Raw genomic sequence first — 21,316 nt, 5'->3', positions numbered from 1 at the left:
TTCAATTTTTAGTTTAAGCAGCAGTGCCCCCTCTTTAATCACTTCACAACTGCCCCAACTTATCTGTGCCCCCATAACATGTCTAGAACTACAGAGCTGCCTGACAGAATTGGTCCCCACCTGTTCCCAGCAGCCATCTTGGTGATCAGCAAACAGCACATACACACTGGCACCCAAACTGGGATATTGGGGTGCAGGGTTGGACTGGCCCCCAACAGGGCACTGGATTAAAACCCGCTGGGCCCTAGTCCTGTTCACCTGGCATGTTGGTGTGTGGGCCAGATTGCTGCTGCCCAGTAATGAGTAGGGGCTAGAGAAGAAAGTATTTAAACCCTTGAATCTTGTTACAGAAGTGGAATTACACAGAAATATAGAAAACATTAGAAAGCTCAGATTGCCCTGAAATAAATGATGTATAGTTTCCCTGGGCAAACAGAAATTACCCCTCAGGAAATTCCCCAAAGTGAAATGACAAATGGCATATGAAATGCAAAATCCTTCTGGTAAAATCCTTATTCCAAGGTTCATGTAGATGTGGGACTGGGTTTGATGGCACTGACAGATTTACTAAGAGCTAAAGGCAAATTCATAAAAAAAATGTTGGTAAAATGACAATCTGAAAACTGTCTGTATAAGAGACAAATTCACAAAAGTGGAGATAGAGGTTTGTGAATACAGTGGAAAATCCGACAAATCTATCTCCACTTTTATTTTGTCTCAATATCACCACTTTTGTGAATTCCCCCCATAGTTTACAATTTAGTACTGTCAGCAGAAATAGAAACATTACTTTATATGCCCCCCTCCAGGTCATTAAAGGAACAGTAACTCAACAATATTCAAATACCTTATAAGTCAAAAAACATCTCTAACATTAGGTCTAGCCTTTCCCCCCTTGCCTTTTTTAAATGCTTCATGTTGAATTTTAATGACGAACTGCTCCATAGCAGCACGGCGAAAAGGCAACAGGTGCTTAAATTCCTGTGTGCACTGACCCGGAAGTTGTCTTCGTGTCGGAGGACCTTCGGCACTTAAGCTTTTTGTTAGCGTATGCAGTTTAAATTTGTTTCTATTTCTTCAGACAGTTTGGGGGGTAATGTTGCGATCATAAATTTAAACTACATAAGCTGATAAAAAGCTTAAGTGCTGAAGGTCCTCCGACAGGAAGACAACTTCCGGGTCAGTGCACACAGGAATTCAAGCACCCGTCGCCTTTTCGCCGTGCTGCTATGGAGCAGTTTGTCACTAAAATTCTACATGAAGCATTTAAAAAAGGCAAGGGGGGAAAGGCTAGACCTAATGTTAGAGATGTTTTGTGACTTATAAGGTATTTAAATATTTTTGTGTTACTGTTCCTTTAAGTCAAAAGGGATTCTGGGAACAAATTCCTTAAGGCTCTTAGAAAAATCCCATTTACATGGGTTTATCCTATAGGCTTAAGCTTACCCACTGGGTTTTAAAGCAGAGCCAGGATAATAGCTGATCAGATTCCCAACTACAAACCGGTTTCTCCCTTCTAGGGGCTCATCAGTGTAGTGCAGGGTTTTCTGATCAGCTTAGGTAGAGCCAGGAGTGGGGATACACAAATAGGTCAAAAGGGTTGAGGAGACCGCCTCATATGTATGCAAATAAGTCAAATAAACAAGTTAAAAAGCAAAGGATCAAAGACAGATCCCTACGGTACTCCACTCCCAACACTGGCCCATTTACCACCACCCTTTGTAATCTATTCTTCAGCCAGTTCTCTATTCAAGTACAAATATTAAGTTCCAGGCCAATATTCTTCAAGTAACTTTAACAGTACAGAATGAAATGCTTTAGTAAAGTCAAGTCACCTCCTCATAAAAGATACATTTAGATAAATTAGCCTAGCACAAATTGTAGGGTTCCAGTTAGGAGACTTGGAGAAGAAAGTGTCCTTATATGTGGATGACATGCTGCTATATCTGGCAGACCCTCAAAACTCTCTTCAGGCTTTAATTCAAGTACTAACTAATTTTGGCAAACACTCTGGTCTAAAAGTGAACTATGACAAGTCCCTTGTTTTCCCCATAGAAAATCTTCCACAAAATATTTTATGTGCTATCACACAGCTGAATACTGTATCAGAATTTAGATATTTGGGGATACAAGCTCCTGGACCAGATAACATCCCAGGTCGTGTTTTCAAAGCCTGCGCCCATGAGCTAGCAGATGTCTTCACAGACATTTTTAACCTTTCCCTGCTCCAGTCTGCTGTCCCAACATGTTTTAAGAGGACCACCATCATCCCTGTCCCTAAGAAAATGAATGTGAGCTGCCTAAATGACTATCGCCCAGTAGCACTCACCTCCATTGCCATGAAGTGCTTTGAGCGTATAGTCAAGGCTCACATCACATCTTTACTCCCTGCTTCACTTGATCCACTCCAGTTTGCCTACAGGTCAAATAGATCTACAGACGATGCAATAGCAATTGCACTTCATACTGCCCTCTCCCACCTGGACCAGAGAAACACATACGTGCGGATGCTGTTCATTGACTACAGCTCTGCTTTCAACACCATCGTACCATCCAGACTTGTCATGAAACTCCGTGACCTGAACATCGGTTCCTCCCTGTGCAGCTGGATCCTGGACTTCCTGACAAACAGACCTCAGGTGGTTCGGATCGGCAACATCACCTCATCCACACTGACACTTAGCACCGGTGCCCCCCAGGGATGTGTGCTCAGCCCCCTGCTGTACACCCTGTTCACCCACGACTGTACAGCAACACACAGCTCCAATACTATCATCAAATTTGCAGACGACACCACCATCATCGGCTGCATTTCTGATGGAGATGAGTCGGCTTACAGGGCAGAGGTGATAGCCCTGACATCATGGTGCCGGGACAACAACCTGCTGCTCAACGTCAGCAAAACTAAGGAGCTCATTGTGGATTACAGGAGACTGCAGGGAGGAGGCCATACCCCCATTCACATTGAGGGAGCAGAGGTGGAGAGAGTCAGCTGCTTCAGATTCCTTGGCATCAATATCAGTGAGGATCTGAGTTGGTCTCACCATGTTGGTGTGATCACAAAAGCTGCAAGACAGCGGCTCTTCTTTCTGCGGCGCCTGCGAAGGTTCGGCATGGACTCCAGAATACTCACAAACTTCTTTCGATGCACCATTGAGAGTATTCTGTCTGGCTGTATCACCACCTGGTATGGCAGCTGTAATGCTTTGGACCGCAAAGCTCTGCAGAGGGTGGTGAGATCAGCAGAGCGCATCACCAGGACTGAACTGCCGGCCATGCAGGACCTGTACAGACAGCGCTGTAGGAGGAAGATGCAGCGGATCCTCTCTGACCCCAGCCACCCCAGCCACAGACTTTTCACGCTCCTACCATCAGGGAGGCGGTACAGGAGCATCCAGACCCGCACCAGCAGATCCAGAGACAGTTTCTACCCACAAGCCATCAGGCTTCTGAACTGCTGACATTCTACCCAAACCAACACACACTCCCCATAACTACTGGACTCTTCGCAGTGTCACTTTAAATCCTCACTGCACAATTTCAAATATTGCATTGCATTTTATTATTGTAAATACTTGTACCTTATTGCACACTTTTATTATATTTAATATTTGTATTTTTTTTTTTGTTTGTCTATGTAAAGTTGGGAGGAACACGGGTCAAAAAAATTTCATTACAGTAATGATGCTTCATTGTTATTTGTATAAGACAATAAACTTGAAACTTGAAACAAATCCATAAGGATCTGAAACTATACAGTATGAACAGCTGAATATCTCCCCTATTCTAGCTCGGTTACGGGAAAGAATGCTGGTGTGGCAAAATCTTCCACTCTCTGTTAAAAATGATTTTCCTACCAAAATTCTTTTACGTATTCCATAATGCACCCATAATGCCCACCAAAACCTTCTTTAAGGCATTAGACTCTGTGATAAGGGGTTTTATATGGTCAGGTGACCCAGAATGTCTGTTCAGACGCTACAAGCGCCATTGACTTGTGGGTTGGCCCTGCCCAACTTTGAAAATGCTTCCTCGCCAGTCAGCTGTTGTACGTACACTGGTGGACAGTCCTGAGGTTAGACAACCGAGCATTAGTATTAGAGGCTGTCATTGTGCGATCCTTAGAGGCACTAGCTAAATTACCCTATAGAGAGATATCTCCATCGACCTGACTTTGTGAAAGTGCCAACGTACATGTACATTGTAATAATGCAAACGAACACCACTCAACAACATAAGGTTAAACAACAATGGTGTGAAGACATACCAGACCTAGAGGAAGAGATGTGGAAAGATGCCTTAAAACGTAGGTGCTTAGCTATGCTGAGTCGGCACTGGCACTTCCCAATATTTTGTCACCCAGTCTATGTTTACTAGGCATACTGGACACCATACAATTGAGATCTCCAGCTAAATGATGCTATACTATGCTAAAAAGGCACTATTATTACACTGGAAATCTACAGGACCACCCTCGCTGAACTTCTGGAAAAAGCTTATTGATGACCCTTTACCAAAACAGAAACTGGTGTATCAAGCCCAGGGATGCCCTGACAAATTCGAGACCATATGGGGGCATGGCTCTTGGCAAACACACCACCTTAACTAACTCTGAATAGTCAGTAAAAAAGATACTGTGTATCTTTTTTGTGTGTAAAAAAAAAAAAAACAAACAAAAAAAACGGTAGTACAAATGTAGTCCTCTGACTTAACACCCCGCCCCCCAGCTCACTTTCCTCTTTCTTTCTTCTTTCTCTTTTCTCCCGACACCTCTTGATCTTCTCTTCTTGCTTTTCCTTAAAGGGACTGTTCCCTTATGTTGTTAAAATGTAAAAATGCTAAATAAAATCTTTAAAAAAAAAAATTCACCTGGCAAGATCTGTTATGCATAAAACCAAAACATCATAAAGAGTTATCACAGTTTTAGCTTGTAGTGTAGAATTTTTACCCTTTGTAGAGATGGGTCCGGGTGCTCATGCCCCAGACCTTCAGCTTAGGGAGCCATAATGGAGAAAATCACATAGGAAAAATGTTGGCAGGCACTGCGATTTCCCAAAAGTATATATCAAAAAGCAGCCATATTATAAGTAAAAAAATGTATAAAGTTTATTTAATCCATATATAAAAGAACAAAGACAAGCCTTACATGTAAATAGCCTAATGGTGTGGGATGAAATCAGCAGCAAAAGTTTTTGGTTCTTAGGTAAAGTTTACAGCCGGCAGATTCTCCTTTTCAGTCTTTCTGCACTTGCCTTCAGTTTGTAATAACCCCTGAGCCCTGCCTGCATCTGTGCCTCGATTGGTCACTTTTATTGTCTGTCAAGAAAGCTATGCTCAGCAGAACTGGCTTGCAGGAACAGGAGAAGATTTTCAGGACAGTGCAGAAACGGAGTGAGGTTTTTTTTTTTTTGTTTTTTTTTAGGGGACCTTGCACCCTAAGAAATAATTTGAAATGAATTTCTATTGTGTTTGCTAAACAAAATAAACTTGACTTAGGCATAGAGGCGGGGCAGGCAATATATGATTGACAGCTGGGATATTTAAATGCTTTTATAATGGGTTTGGATGTGTTAATATAAAAATGAATTTGGGTTTCTGGTTTAATTTGAAAAGGACTTTAATTATACAGCTTTTTATGTCTGGGTGACAGGTCCATTTTAAGGCTTGGCCTCCCCTAGCCTTATTGAAAATCCTCTATCATCGTGATTTGCAATGTATCCAAGTATACTATCCCTTAGGATAGATTTAGCATGCCATATTTACAAATCTACTAAGTTTTTCTGACTTGGCTACACCCCATTACTCCAGTCATTGTCTGGATTGTAGCTTTTTCTTGTAACACAATGTCAGAAAATGTGACTTGCATACTTTTCCTAGATGACCCAATACAACATTTTGATTGGAGGCAAAATGTATACAATTCTGCTTTTGTCAACAAAAGACTAATGTTTTTATATGTTTGTGTTATGTTTAAGTTTGCACAGTAAGTGTTAGTGGTACAGTTAGTTTTCCCCACCCCTGTTCCTTGTGTTTTGCAATTTAAAGTACTCTTTGGTGGGAACCTAGCAACCAAATAAGTTTAAATTCTACTATAGAACAATATATGGTCCTGTCTTATCATTTATATAATTAGCAGTAGTGTATTCAGAATCAAAGCAAAAAATAAATGAGTTATATTTCTCTTACAGAATAGCACTCTGTATTGATGGTCAAAAACGTTTCTGCTCCAACACCCATAAACTTCTTGGCAAAGAATCTATTAAACAAAGACATTTGCGTTTGCTTGGTTATGAAGTCATACAGGTAAGATCTTGAAGAGTATTGATTCTGACTTAATAAGGAACTTCTGCATTGCACATTAGATTGCTTGTTAGCAATGCTGCATATGTGCATACTATTTAGAAAGGGCAAAATATTTTAGAAGTGTTCATTCTGTATATAATTTTCTCCTGTCAAATCAAACTACTGTATATACTCGAGTATAAGCCGAGTTTTTCATCACTAAAAACGTGCTTAAAAAGTAAACCTCGGCTTATACTCGAGCTTATACTCTGCATACCTGCAGTTGCTGGCTCTGGTTCACTGGACGCGATCCTCGCACCCCAACCCCCACCCCCCGTGGACGGGCGTGTTTCCGTGCGTACCTGCGCGCGCATGTATGTGTACAGCCGTGCGTGCCGGCTTGTCACCGCCGTCAGTACTCAGCACGCACCGCAGTTACGTACTCACAGCTGGCGTGCAGGTACGCACTTCTCAGCTCTGTCAGCTCTTCACAGCCTTTGGTATACAGCTCGCACCCAGGTATGCACAAACTTTTGGGTAAGGTCCTGCTTCCTGGCCAGTATTCAGCCTCCTCCTCCTCCCTGCCCTCTGGGCTCCCACTGGGGATTTGTACATGGCTAGAGCTGCACATGTATATGGGCCGTCTGCTCTTTCCTCTTATATGGGCAGCTGCAGGAGTCTCTTGGTGTCTAACTGCTGGATTAGGCTCCTTTACCATGTGTCTCTACAGCTGTTACTGAACTACATCTCCCACAATGGAGTGAGTTCTACTACTGGAAACCCTATAGCTGATTCCTTTCCTGTGTTTGTGCTTGAAATTTCCTACCTCTTGTTCCTTCTGTTGTTGATCCACAGCTCTCAGTATCTGCTATCAGTAGGTGCAGGGAGTTGTAGTTAAAAGGTAACAGGAGGAACACAGGTTGGACACTCCTGATGTGGCTTATTCCTTGTCCTTGTATACAGAGTCAGAGCCAGAGTCAGCCAGAGTGCGCGCAACTGCAGGTATGCAGGGACACATGTGGAGGGAGGGAGGTATGCACGCAAGTGGAGGGAGGTAGGTATTTTGCCCTTGTAACTACTATTGTAGTACTGTGGTGGGACTTGTACATTGCGGTCCAAGTACTTGGATAATTAGTATGGCAGCTTCCTTAGCCTTCCCAAACTTGCTTTTGTCTGCTGCTGTAGCATTTTTCTTTCCCTAAAGTTATCTATTTATTTATCTGTTATTTATTTGATTATTGAAACTTAGCAGTAGCGGTTGCATTTCCCATCCTAGGCTTATACTCGAGTCAATAAGTTTTTCCAGTTTTCTTAGGTAAAATTAGGTACCTCGGCTTATATTCGGATTGGCTTATACTCGAGTATATACGGTATGTGGATTGTATAGGTATTCTGTTTTAAAGGCATGATTTGGCAACCTATCCCTGTGAAAGAAACAATACACATGTTGCATAATTAGTTATTAGTCCAACTGCATTCTACAAAGCAGGGCCATATTTATATATAATATATCCTTATTTACAGTTGTGTTCAGAATAATAGCAGTGTGCTTAAAAGTGAGTAAAGCTCAAATTCTTATAATAGCCTTTAATTCCATACACACAAATGCATTGGGGACACTCCACATTCTATTCCAAATCAAAACATGAAGAAAAAATTATCACACTTGTGTTATTCCTTTAACCCTTTCCCTGCCAACAGCTAAGGTACTACGTTGTTTTATAAAAAAAAAAGCAGTTAAGTGCCAATAACATAGTACCTACGTTATTGGTACCTAAGCGATTCTCTCTGCACCAGCGGCAAAAGCTGCCTCAGCAACGAGCCCAGGGGGTTGGGGGGTCGGTCCTGCGAAGTGGACCATCGCAGGACCGTCTTACGAGCAGCAGACACGATCGCATTGCGTCTGCTGCTTGTACTACTTCCTCCTTCCCCTCCAGCGCTGCCTCCCACCTACTTCCTCCCAAGGACTGAAGCATGGAGGACCAGGCATGCGATCCATGCTTCAGGGCAAAAATAAAATTGCGATTTTATTTTCATTTATACACACTTTTACACATACTTACATACTTTTACACACACATACAGCACACAATTTAGCACAGGTTTTTTTTTCCACTTTGCACACTTATATACACTCATATACACTTATATACACACTGTCACATAATTTTTACATGTGCATATGTATACACAAACTCACAGAAACTTTTTTAAATTTTTTTTTGTTTCGTTTTACTTTTTTTTTTTTTTTTTCCCTAAAAACTATTTATTTTGACAGCGTGACTATTGGATCAGATATTCTGACCACTAATTACAATTTTTGTGGTTTTATTGCATTTTTATCCCTGTATTAGTGTTCCTGATCAGCATAGCTTTGCCATATGTAACTTTGGTGTAGAAAAATTACTTTACCTATTTTGAATTAATCAGAATGTGTACTTTACAAAAATATATGGTTTTCTGGGGGTCTCTGTATAGTTAGGGGGTGTTACGGCACATAATACAGGGGGATCTGTGTGCAAAAGCTGAGTTGGCAGGCGAGGAATCTGTATGCGCTATTTTCATTTTGGGTTCAGAACACACCACAGGCTTTGGTATATCTATTCATATTGAGCATCAAACTGTTCAGTATCTGCTGTTCATATTTGTGGTGATTTGCCATTGTACGCAAGAAATTGAATGAGATAAATGCGGCAAACTGCAACATTTTTATGCGATTTTCTGAAATGTCATAAAAACCACTAGCTTTAGGAAAGCTTTGCAGATTGGTACTTTGGTGTAGAAAAGACTCTTTACCCGTGTTGGATTTGTCAGAATGTGTACTTTCTAAAAATATATGGTTATCTGGGGGTCTCTGTATAGTTAGGGGAAGTTTCGGCACATAATACACTGTCAGGGGGCTCTGTGTGCAAAAGCTGAGTTGGCAGGTGAGAAATCCATATACAGGTATGGGACCTGTTATCCAGAATGCTCGGGACCTGATGTTTTCCGGATAAGGGATCTTTCCGTAATTTGAATCTCCATAACCTAAGTCTCCTAAAAATCATTTAAATATTAAATAAACCCAATACGCTTGTTTTGCCTCCAATATGGCTTAATTATATCTTAGTTGGGTTCAAGTACAAGGTACTGTCTTATTATTACAGAGAAAAAGGAAATCAGTTTTAAAAATTAGAATTATTTGCTTATAATGGAGTCTATGGGAGACGGCCTTTCCGTAATTTGGAACTTTCTGGATAACGGGTTTTCCGGATAAGGGATCCCATACCTGTACACAATTTTCATTTTGGGTTCAGTACACACCACATACTTTGGTATATCTATGCATATTGGGCATCAAACTGTTCAGTAGACCTCTGGTGTTCCTATTTGGGGTGATTTGCTATTGTATGCAAGAAATTGTGTGAGATAAATGCAGCAAACTGCAACATTTTTATGCGATTTTCTTAAATGTCATAAAAAACAATAACTTTAGGAAAGCTTTGCCGATTGGTACTTTGGTGTAGAAAGGACTCTTTACCCATGTTGGATTTGACAGAATGTGTACTTTACAAAAATATATGGTTTTTAGGGGTCCCCCTACGTTTCTGCAACTTCTACCCCTCATAAAACTGCCATGTGTTTATGAATTAGGTAAAGGTAAGCCATGAAATTAGTGTGCACAAGGTATATTTGGGGGGTCTCTAAATGCCATGTGCTTTAATAAACCTATGTACAGTGGGCATCAAACTGTTCAGTAGACCTCTGGGGTTCATATTTTGGGTGTTTTATCTTGGTACCTAATGACTTGTAGAAAATAAAATGCTGCATAGTGGTAGTTTTGAGGTGATCTTTGGAAATGCCATAAAAATCGTAAAACTTAGGAAAGTTTTGCATCTTAGTACTTTGGAGTAGAAAGACATGGGTACCCATTTTAGATTCAATGGAATGTGTACTTTCCAAAAATATATGACTTTCTGGGGTGAATGTACTTTTTACTAGCATTATCCCACATATAATGATGTAAATGTGTTGATTTTGCAGAAGCTGAAATGATAGATCATATGGGGTTATGTTCACATTGGGGCCCCTACATGCCACATACTTAGGTAAACCTGTACATATTGGGCATCAAACTGTTCAGTGGAACCCTGGCATTAAAATTCAGGGTGTTTTGTCCTGGTACCTAATGATACGTGGTAGATAAGATGCTGCAAACTGGAACCTTGGAGAGGATTTTTGGAAATGTTATCAAAATTGCCAAATTTAGGAAAGCTTTGCAGCTTGGTACTTTGGAGTAGAAAGACGTGGGCACCCATTTTAGATTCGGGGGAATGTATACTTTCCACAAATATATGGCTTTCTGGGGTGAGCATACTTTTTGTAGCTTTATCCTACATAAAATGGTGTAAATTTGTTGATTTTGCAGAAGCTGAAATGACAGAAATGAAAGATCATATGGGGGTATGTTCACATTGGGGCAGCTACATGCCAAATACTTAGGTAAACCTATGCATATTGGGCATCAAACTGTTCAGGGGACCCCTGGCATTCATATTTAGGGTGTTTTATCTGGTTACTTAATGACCTGTAGGAGATAAGATACTATAGACTGGAAGCTTTGAGAGGATTTTTTAAAAAATTCACAAATTTTGATAAAAACCAATATCTTTAGGAAAGCAATGCAACTTGTTAATTTGGAGTAGACAGACAGTTCTACCTATTTTGGATTCCCCAAAATCTGTTCTTTCTAAAAATGTATACATTTCTTGGATAAACCTTCTGTTAGTGGAATTCTTGGAGCTTTCTGGAGCAGTGCTTTGGAAATTTGGTAGTGTACTGCAGGGAGTTTTTGACCTATACAAGTGACAAATCTCCATAAAACTATATATAATTTGGTATTGGCACGTTCAGGAGAAATGGGACTTTCCAAATCAGTTGTATTTTCATGCATAAAATAATTTTTGTTTCTGGTGTATGTGTTTATATTATGGAAAATATTTTTTTCCCCATTTTTTTAGACATTTAGAAGCCTATATCTTGTTACAGAATTGGAATTACACAAAAAATCTACCATATTTTAAAAGCTTAGATTGTCCTGAAAAAAACGATATATTGTTTTCCTGGGTAAACTAAAAGTCTACCGAGTAAAAGCCCTAAAGTGAAACAGTGTAAAATGTTCAAAAACTGTCTGGCCGTAGAAGTTCCACTTTGTCCAAAACGGCGGACAGTGAAAGGGTTAAAGATTTTGTTTTCATTTTAATCACTAAACTAATATTTAGTTGTTAACCACTGTTTCTGAGAAGAAAAAAGTTTGTAAGTGATACTCAGCGCTATAGGTATCCTCGTGCTTAATTACTTTCAGTCTTCAATGTAGACAATAAACGTAGTGCTTAAAGCTCCTGCTGCTACCTCCAAAGAAAATACCCCTCTTGAATGGGTATTAAAACATGTGCAGACCCAATGTGTTGGAAGTGCATGAAAAATAAAAATACAAAATAGTGCAATATGTTTCAAAAGTTAATGAAACTAAAGGGAAAGAGTTGTGCCTATAACTCCAAATAATAACAAAGTGCCGTGTGGTTTAGTTGCACACTCAGCAGATGGTAATTAAGATATGCAGAGGTAAATGAAATCCACTGTTGATAGAGGTAGGTTCAAGATCTCCATTAAATTTGGGAAAGCAAAAGATAAGAACAGAATATAGTGTAATACCCTTTATTAAAAATAGTCCTGCTGCAGTACAGGCTACTTATGTTTTGTTCTTATCCAGATACTGTATCAAACACATAACTTGGAAGGATACTTATAAATGGGTCACATGTGATGTGTCTTCTTTATATACCTGCATACCACATGATAAGGGACTTGATGCCTTACGATATAAATTACACACGAGAGTACTCTTTCAGGGCCTTTTCAAAAATTTTTGTTGGAAAGTATTAGTTTTATACTAACACATAATTACTTTGTTTTTGATAAATTATTTTATTTACAGAAGAAGGGCACCGCTATGGGCAGTAAATTCGCTCCTTCGTATGCAAATCTTTATATGGCAGTATGGGAAGATGAGTTTGTGTGGAACTCTCCCATGTTTAGTGAACATATCATCTTTGATTTGCTATTCATTTGAGACGGCCCCCTTGACACTATTGATGCGTTCATTATACATATTAATGCCAATCCATATAATCTTCAGTTTACAACTGAAATCAATGATAGCAGTATCAACTACCGTATATACTCGAGTATAAGCCGATCCGAATATAAGCCGAGGTACCTAATTTTACCTAAGAAAACTGGAAAAACTTATTGACTCAAGTATAAGCCTAGGGTGGGAAATGCAACCGCTACTGCTAAGTTTCAATAATCAAATAAATAACAGATAAATAAATAGATAACTTTAGGGAAAGAAAAATGCTACAGCAGCAGACAAAAGCAAGTTTGGGAACGCTAAGGAAGCTGCCATACTAATTATTAAGTACTTGGACCCCAGTGTACAAGTCCCACCACAGTACTACAATAGTAGTTACAAGGGCAAAATAATTCTTGATGCTGGACTTAATACAAATTAAATTTTTGTAAATAACAAGTTATTGTACCAATTACTTACTCTGGCTCGTGTGCTGTTTACAAAGCCTTGGGGTAATGCGAATGTGAATGATATCACATACTGTAGTTATGGGTAATACTTTCTTGCCCTAGGTACTGCCTTGCAAAGCCCTCTCCTGCTGCATCTTCTGCTCTGTCATCCTAATCACTTTCAAGGATAACATTTTTTTTTGCTGATGACACTAAATTATGCAAAACTATAAGTTCCATGCAGGATGCTGCCGCTTTGCAGAGCGATTTGACAAAATTGGAAAACTGGGCAGCAAACTGGAAAATGAGGTTCAATGTTGACAAGTGCAAAGTTATGCACTTTGGTAGGAATAATATAAACGCGAACTATCTACTGAATGGTAGTGTGTTGGGGGTTTCCTTAATGGAGAAGGATCTAGGGGTTTTTGTAGATCACAAGTTGTCCAATTCCAGGCAGTGTCATTCTGTGGCTACTACAGCAAATAAAGTGCTGTCTTGTATAAAAAAGGGCATTGACTCAAGGGATGAGAACATATTTTTGCCGCTTTATAGGTCCCTGGTAAGGCCTCACCTTGAGTATGCAGTGCAGTTTTGGGCTCCAGTCCTTAAGAAGGATATTAATGAGCTGGAGAGAGTGCAGAGACGTGCAACTAAACTGGTAAAGGGGATGGAAGATTTAAGCTATGAGGTTAGACTGTCGAGGTTGGGGTTGTTTTCTCTGGAAAAGAGGCGCTTGCGAGGGGACATGATTACTCTGTACAAGTACATTAGAGGGGATTATAGGCAGTTGGGGGATGTTCTTTTTTCCCATAAAAACAATCAGCGCACCAGAGGTCACCCCTATAGATTAGAGGAACAGAGCTTCCATTTGAAGCAGCGTAGGTGGTTTTTCACGGTGAGGGCAGTGAGGCTGTGGAATGCCCTTCCTAGTAATGGCAGACTCTGTTAATGCCTTTAAGAGGGGCCTGGATGAGTTTTTGAACAAGCAGAATATCCAAGGCTATTGTGATACTAATATCTACAGTTAGTATTACTGGTTGTATATATATATAGTTTATGTATGTGAGTGTATAGATTGGTTAGTATAGGTTGTGTGCTGGGTTTACTCGGATGGGTTGAACTTGATGGACAATGGTCTTTTTTCAACCCTATGTAACTATGTAACTATGTAACGTCTCCAATTGCAGTCAATAAGCAGAGCTATACTATACATTTTAATTGTATATTTATTTTATATTCCCTGTTTTTTGCATTGGCAAGGCATTTATGTTTTGGAGCTGAGGTGTAGTAAGAAAGCTTTAGCCTTTATCTATACCCTGTACTTATTGAGATAATGTAACCTTGACTGAAGACTCGCAAAAGTTTTTGAGACCTAATGCACTCTTAAATTACCTTGGCACCACTATCTGTATACAGCAAGATTTACCCATGGTGGGCCCTGGAGAGAATTGAAATGCCGGTGTGAATAATAAAATGCCTAAATAATATTTATTTACTTGTGTCCGTCCTTTGTCCTCCCTCCACTTGTGTCCCTCCTGCCGAAGCAGGATCTGAGGATGCAGGGCGCAGTGTGTGTCCGTGCACGCCGATACAGGATTTGCCGATGGGTCCCTCCTGAGAATGCAAGGCGCCGTGTGCGCTTGTCGATTGTCAAATACTACATGCCGATATAGTATTTGACAATCGTTCTCTCCTGGCGAAGCACAATCTGAGGATACAAGGCGCGTGAGCGTCCATGACGCGCATGCGCACAGACGTACGGACGCACGTTCTTTCGGGGGTTGGCGGGTTGCGAGCGCATTCACTTCGGCAAGAGTCGCCAGTCCGGGCACAAGTGGAGGGAGGTAGGTAGGGGGAAGGTATACTCGAGTATAAGCCGAGGGCTACTTTTTGAGCACATTTTTTGTGCTGAAAAACTCGGCTTATACTCGAGTATATACGGTACCTTACTCTATTTAGTAATGGAGACCAAATAGAGACAAAGCTTTTCCGTAAAACTACTGATAGGAATGGTGTGTTACATGCATCCAGTGCCCATCATAATAAGTGCATTAGGAATATCCCCAAAGGCCAGTATCTTAGAGCTAGAAGGAATTGCTCAAGATCTGTTGACTTTATACAGGAGTGTTTGATCTTAGAAAATAGATTCCTAGAAAAGGGTTATAAAAAGTCATGGTTGAATGAAGCCAAACAGTTGGCACAGGATACTAATAGGAATACTTTATTGGTAAAAAAAAACCCCGTCGCACGATGTCACATAAATGTAACTTTTATACCAAGTTCAACACCGCGGCGTATAATATTAAAAAGATTGTACAAAAACATTGGAATGTATTGACTGCAGACCCAATTTTAGGAGAATACCTTGGGGAGAAACCACAGGTCTCTTTTTTTTAAAAATCTAAAACTCTCAATAATTTGTTAGCTCCTTCAAAAGTATGGGGCACCAATGATGATAGGAAATGCATCAATAACTTTGGTTTGAAGGGGACATATAAATGTGGCAAAAAGAGATGCATCACTTGCTCTTATGTAGCCCCCAAGAAATTACATATAGAGGGTATACCTATGGTTCGAGAATTTATTAATTGCCGTTCCATTTATGTGGTTTATTTATTGGTGTGTCCTTGTCATAAGTGGTATGTAGGGAGAACCATCAGATCCATCGGCACTAAAATAAGGGAACACATACGCAATATTAAGTTAGGCAAAAATAACCATGGTGTCTCGCGACACTTTAACCCTTTCCCTGCCAAGCCCGTAGCTTCTACGTGCTGGCATAAAAAGATGTTAAATGCCAACCACGTAGAAGCTACGTTTTTTTTACCTTGCGCTCCCTGTTTAATCTGAGTGCAGAGAGCGAGCGCAGGGTAAAGAACCCCTAGGGAACGAGCAGACGGGGGTAACTAGTGGCCCTGGGGCGCGATCACCCAGGGGCCCCATGGGAAAAGGGTAGCTAAAGCCAGTATGTACTTCCTACCTTTCATTTTCTTCTGATTCTCCTCTCCCTTCCTCTGCTCCCCCCACTTCCTGTGCCGCCCACACACTGAAGTGCTGCTGTCCCTGCGATCTCCTGTCTCCTCCTGTGATCTTTAGCTGTTTGTGCCCAGGTTAGTTGTAGACACACAAACACACATACTTATTACACTAATACACTCTTATTCTTACACTTATACACACACACACACATACATTTTGGGGGGGGGTTGGGGGTTTCACACTTACTTGCACACACACATGCACACAAAACACAGTTTACCATGTGTACACACTCACACACTTATGTAATTTTGTAATTTTTTTTTTTTATCGCATCGTTTTTTTTCTTGCCTGAAAAAAATGTTTTATTGCCATTGCGGATAGCATATTCGCTAACCGCACTGCGCAATACCTTTTGTGTATTATTTTTTTATTACATTTTCTGTGATTTTGGTGCATTTTTAGTCATTTTATTGCAATTTTAGCCATTTTATTGCATTTTCAGTTATGCATAGTTGTTGTTTCGCTTGACTTTGATTGTAAAACTAATTTGCCCAAGCCAAAATACTCAAACTGTGATTCTGACTGCAGATATCACTAGGAAAAAAAAAACATTGATTTTAGGTTTTTGGGGGGGATTTTAGCAATTTTACTGCATTTCACATTGTTCTTTGTTACTTGTCTTTGCACATGGACATTTTGTCTGCTGTATTTCAATTTGGCTTCCTCTGTACCCCACATAGTTTGGTAAATCTATGCATATAGGGCATCAAACTGTTCAGTAGACCCCTGGCGTTCATATTTAGAGTGTTTTATGTTTATATGTTACAAATTGTGGGGGTACATAATGAAGTAAAATGCAAGCTTTGTTTGACGATTTTCAGAAATGTCATAAAAACCGTTCTGTTTAGCATAGCTTTGTAGTTTGGTAGTTTGTAGTAGAAAGATGTATTTACACATTTTTGTTTTGTCAGAATGTGTACTTTTGGAAAATGTATGGTTTTCTAGGGTCTCCATACTGTTAGGGGGTCTTATGGCACATAATACACATACCGGGTGCAAAAACTGCACGAGCCGGAGCGTCATTCGTGAAAATTCATATGCACTATTTTTATTTAGGGGCCCCTGTACTCTGCATAGTTTAGTAAATCTATGCATATAGGGCATCAAACTGTTCAGTAGACCCCTGGTGTTCCTAGCTGGGGTGATTTTCCTTTGTATGCAAGAAATTGTGTGAGATAAATGCGGCAAATTGCAACATTGTTAGGCGATTTTCTGAAATGTCATAGAAACCAATAACTTTAGGAAAGCTTTGCAGATTGGTACTTTGGTGTAGAAAGGACTCTTTACCCATGTTGGATTTGTCTGAAGTTGTACTTTCCAAAAATATATGGTTTTCAGTGGTTACCCTACATTTCTGCAGTTTCTATCCCACATAAAACTGCCATGTGTTTATGAATTAGGTAAAGGTAAGCCATGAAATTAGTGTGCACAAGGTATATTTTGGGGTCTCTAAGTGCCATGTGCTTTGATAGACCTATGTACAGTGGGCATCAAACTGTTCAGTAGACCTCTGGGGTTCATATTTAGGGTGATTTATCTTGGTACCTAACCACCTATAGAAAATAAGATGCTGCATATTGGAAGTTTTGAGGTGATTTTTGGAAATGTCATAAAATTGGCAAACTTAGGAAACTTTTGCAACTTGGTACTTGTCTTTCTAGTAGAAAGACATAGGTACCCATTTTAGAGTTCGGGGAATGTGTACTTTCCAAAAATATATCACTTTCTAGAGTGAGTGTACTTTTTACTAACTTTATCCCAAATAAAATGATATAAATGTGTTGATTTTGCAGAAGCTGAAATGACAGAAATGATCATATGGGGTATGTTCACATTGGGGCCCCAATATGCCACTTACTTAGGTAAACCTAAACATATTGGGCATCAAACTATTCAGTGGATCCCTGGCGTTCAAATTTAGGGTGTTTTACCTTGGTACCTAACACTATGTGGGAGATAAGATGCTGCAAAATGCAAGCTTTGAGGGGATTTTTGGAATTGTCATCAAAATTGCTAACTTTAGAAATGCTTTGCGGCTTGGTACTTTGGAGTAGAAAGACACGGGTACCCATTATAGATTCGGGGGGATGTGTACTTTCCAAAAATATATGGCTTTCTGAGGTGAGCGTACTTTTTTGTAGCGTTATCCCACACAAAATGATGTAAATGTGTTGATTTTGCAGAAGCTGAAATGACGGATCATATGGGGTATGTTCATATTGGGGCCCCTACATGCCACATACTTAGGTAAACCTAAACATATTGGGCATCATACTGTTCAGTGGACCCCTGGCGTTCAAGTTCAGGGTGCTTTATCTTGGTACCTAATGATACATGGGAGATAAGATGCTGCAAACTGGAAGCTTTGAGAGGATTTTTGGAAATATTATCAAAATTGCCAAATTTAGGAAAGCTTTGCGACTTGGTACTTTGGAGTAGAAAGCCATGGGTACCCATTTTACATTTGGGGGGAATGTGTACTTTCCAAAAATATATGGCTTTCTTGGGTGAGCGTACTTTTTACTAGCTTTATCCCACATATAATGATGTAAATGTGTTGATTTTGCAGGAGCTGAAATGACAGAAATGATAGATCCTATGGGGGTATGTTCACATTGGGGCCTCTACATGCCACATACGTAAGTAAACCTATACATATTGGGCATCAAACTGTTCAGTGGACTCCTGGCATTCATATTTAGGGTGTTTTATTTGGTTACTTTATGACCTGTAGGAGATAAGATACTATAGACTGGAAGCGTTGAAGCGATTTTTTTAAAAATTCACAAATTTTGATAAAAACCAATAACTTTAGGAAAGCATTGCGACTTGATAGTTTGGAGTAGACAGACAGTTGTGCCTATTCTGGATTCCCCAGAATCTGTTCTTTCCAAAAATGTACATTTTTCTGGGATAAACCTTCTGTTAGTGGAATTTTTGTCCTTGAAATCTAAAGTATGCAGCTTTCTGGAGTAGTCCTTTGGAAATTTGGTAGTGTACTGCTGGGAGTTTTTGACCTATACAAGTGAGAAATCTCCATAAAACTATATATATTTGGTAATGGGACTTTCCAAATCAGGTGTATTTTAGTGCATAAAATAATTTTTGTTTCTGGTGTATGTGTTTATATTATGGAAAATATATATATTTTTTTAATTTTTTAGACATTTAGAAGCCTATATCTTGTTACAGAATTGGAATTACACAAAAATTCCACCATATTTTGAAAGCTTAGGATGTCCCGAAAAAAACGATATATATAGTTTTCCTGGGTAAACTAAAAGTCCCCCCGAGGAAAAGCCCCTAAAGTCAAACAGTGCAAAATGTTCAAAAACTGTCTGGCAGTAGAAGTTCCACTTTGTTCAAAACGGCTGGCAGTGAAAGGGTTAAGATGGTACATAATTGCGATCCCACTGGGCTGGTGTTTTTGGGATTAGAACAAATCTCCTCTAACATTAGAGGGGGTGATAGATTCATTAGATTACGTCAGCGTGAGACCTACTGGATTTTTAAACTGAACACATTACAACCTCATGGTCTAAATATAGAGCTGGATTTGGCAGCATTTTAGTTTAGCTTTTGATTTATGTACAATTTTGTGTTTTTGTTTTATTTTTACTTATGAGAAGGAAAGGAAGATGAGAAGGTTAAAGGGATAAATGGTAAAGCGAAAAAAGGAAAAATCTGGCCAGGGGGGGACTCATGGGATTTGTATGCAGCTCCTCTATATGGTGGGCGGATCACAATCACATGGATTATGTCACTACTCCCTCCTCCTTTCCCCATTGGTTTATGCTTAATGTGCACCTATGCTCTTTGGGTCAACTGTTTCTCATCTTAATTACCATTTTATGCATGTGATTTGCTAGTATAAGATGTTTTTAGATCACATTTTTATTGCTCCTGATGAAGCGCGGTGGACACGTGAAACGTGTATAGCTGTGAGCTGTTTGTGATACGTTTTGTTCTTCTCCAGATACTGTAAGTAGCCTGTACTGCAGCAGGACTATTTTTAACCCTTTAAGTGCCAGCTGAATTCGTCATTTCAGTTCCCCCCAGTGCCAGACGTTTTGTAAACATTCTGTGCTTTCTCAATATAGGGGCTTTTACTGGGGGCAGGGTTAAGTTTAGGTAGGCAAACTATATATTGTTTTTTTCAGGAGAACCTGAGCTTTCCAAATCTACCTGAGTTTTTGTGTATTTCCACTTCTGGAACAAGATTTAGAGCTTGAAATACAAAAAAAAAAAAGAAAAAATGCTATTTTTCATGATATAAGGATTTCTACCAGAAACATATTTTATTTTACGGACAAAAATTCAACTGATTTGGAAAGCCTCATGTCTCCCGAATGTGCCAATACCTGATATGTATAGTTTTATTGAGATTTCTGACTTCTATAGATCAAAAACTCCCTGCAGTAAATTACTAAATTTTCAAAGCATTACAGCAGAATACGGCATACTTTACATTCCAAAGCCAAAAATCCTGGAACATTAGGTTTACCCCAGGAAACCATACATTTTTGAAAACTACACATTCTGACGAATCCGAAATGGGTAACTATGTCTTCCAACTCCTAAGTGCCAAACGGCAATGCTTTACTGAATTTAGCATTTTCTATAAAAAATTATGAAAATTCTAAAAAATCACCTCAAATCTTCCACTTTCAAGCACCTTATCTCCCAGATAACATTAGGTACCAAAAGAACACACCCTAACACACGTTTACTGCATTTTCTGTGGGGTAAAAACACAAAAAAATACATTGATCCCCCAAAACCATATATTTTTGGTAAGTACACATTCGGGCGAATTCAAAATTGGTACCCATGTCTTTCTACTCCAAACTACTGAGTCGCAATGCTTTCCCAAAATTGCCAGTTTTGATGAAATACCTAAAAATCACATCAAATCTTCCACTTTCAAGCACCTTATCTCCCACATAACATTAGGTACCAAAAGAACACACCCTAAATATGAAAGCCAAGGGTCCACTGAACAGTTTGATGCCCATTGTGCATAGGATCACCAATGTATCTGGCATTTAGAGACCCCATAAGGAAGTTAGTGCATACAAATTGCCCAGGAGATCTCTTTAGCTACTGAAAATTCAACACATTTACTGCATTTTCTGTGGGGTAAAAACACAAAAAAATACATTGATCCCCCAAAACCATATATTTTTGGAAAGTACACATTCGGGCAAATTCAAAATTGGTACCCATGTCTTTCTACTCCAAACTACAGAGTCGCAGTGCTTTCCCAAAATTGCTAGTTTTGGTGAAATACCTGAAAATCACATCAAATCTTCCACTTTCAAGCACCTTATCTCCCAGATAACATTAGGTACCAAAAGAACACACCCTAAATATGAAAGCCAAGGGTCGGCTGAACAGTTTGATGCCCATTGTGCATAGGATCAGCACTGTA

At 39.6% G+C, this 21,316-nt stretch overlaps 1 protein-coding gene across 6 annotated transcripts in view; it reads left to right on the top strand.

Annotated features, from left to right (window-relative positions):
* The window catches only part of fastkd3 (FAST kinase domains 3), a 177,612-nt gene that overhangs the window by 91,628 nt on the left and 64,668 nt on the right, over nt 1-21,316 (top strand). For 5 of the 6 annotated variants that reach the window (XM_031903265.1, NM_001142147.1, XM_031903267.1 and 2 more), the window contains one exon: nt 6,189-6,303. In XM_031903265.1, coding sequence (XP_031759125.1) covers nt 6,189-6,303 — 115 coding nt within the window. Of the gene's footprint in view, nt 1-6,188; nt 6,304-18,454; nt 18,496-21,316 lie in introns of those variants that run through there. The other variant, XM_031903266.1, reaches the window with a different exon arrangement.

This window comes from Xenopus tropicalis, chromosome 6 (assembly GCF_000004195.4).
Source record: "Xenopus tropicalis strain Nigerian chromosome 6, UCB_Xtro_10.0, whole genome shotgun sequence".
Taxonomy (NCBI): domain Eukaryota; kingdom Metazoa; phylum Chordata; class Amphibia; order Anura; family Pipidae; genus Xenopus; species Xenopus tropicalis.
Note: the sequence above shows the minus strand (reverse complement) of the source record. Positions and strands in the feature narration are given on the sequence as shown.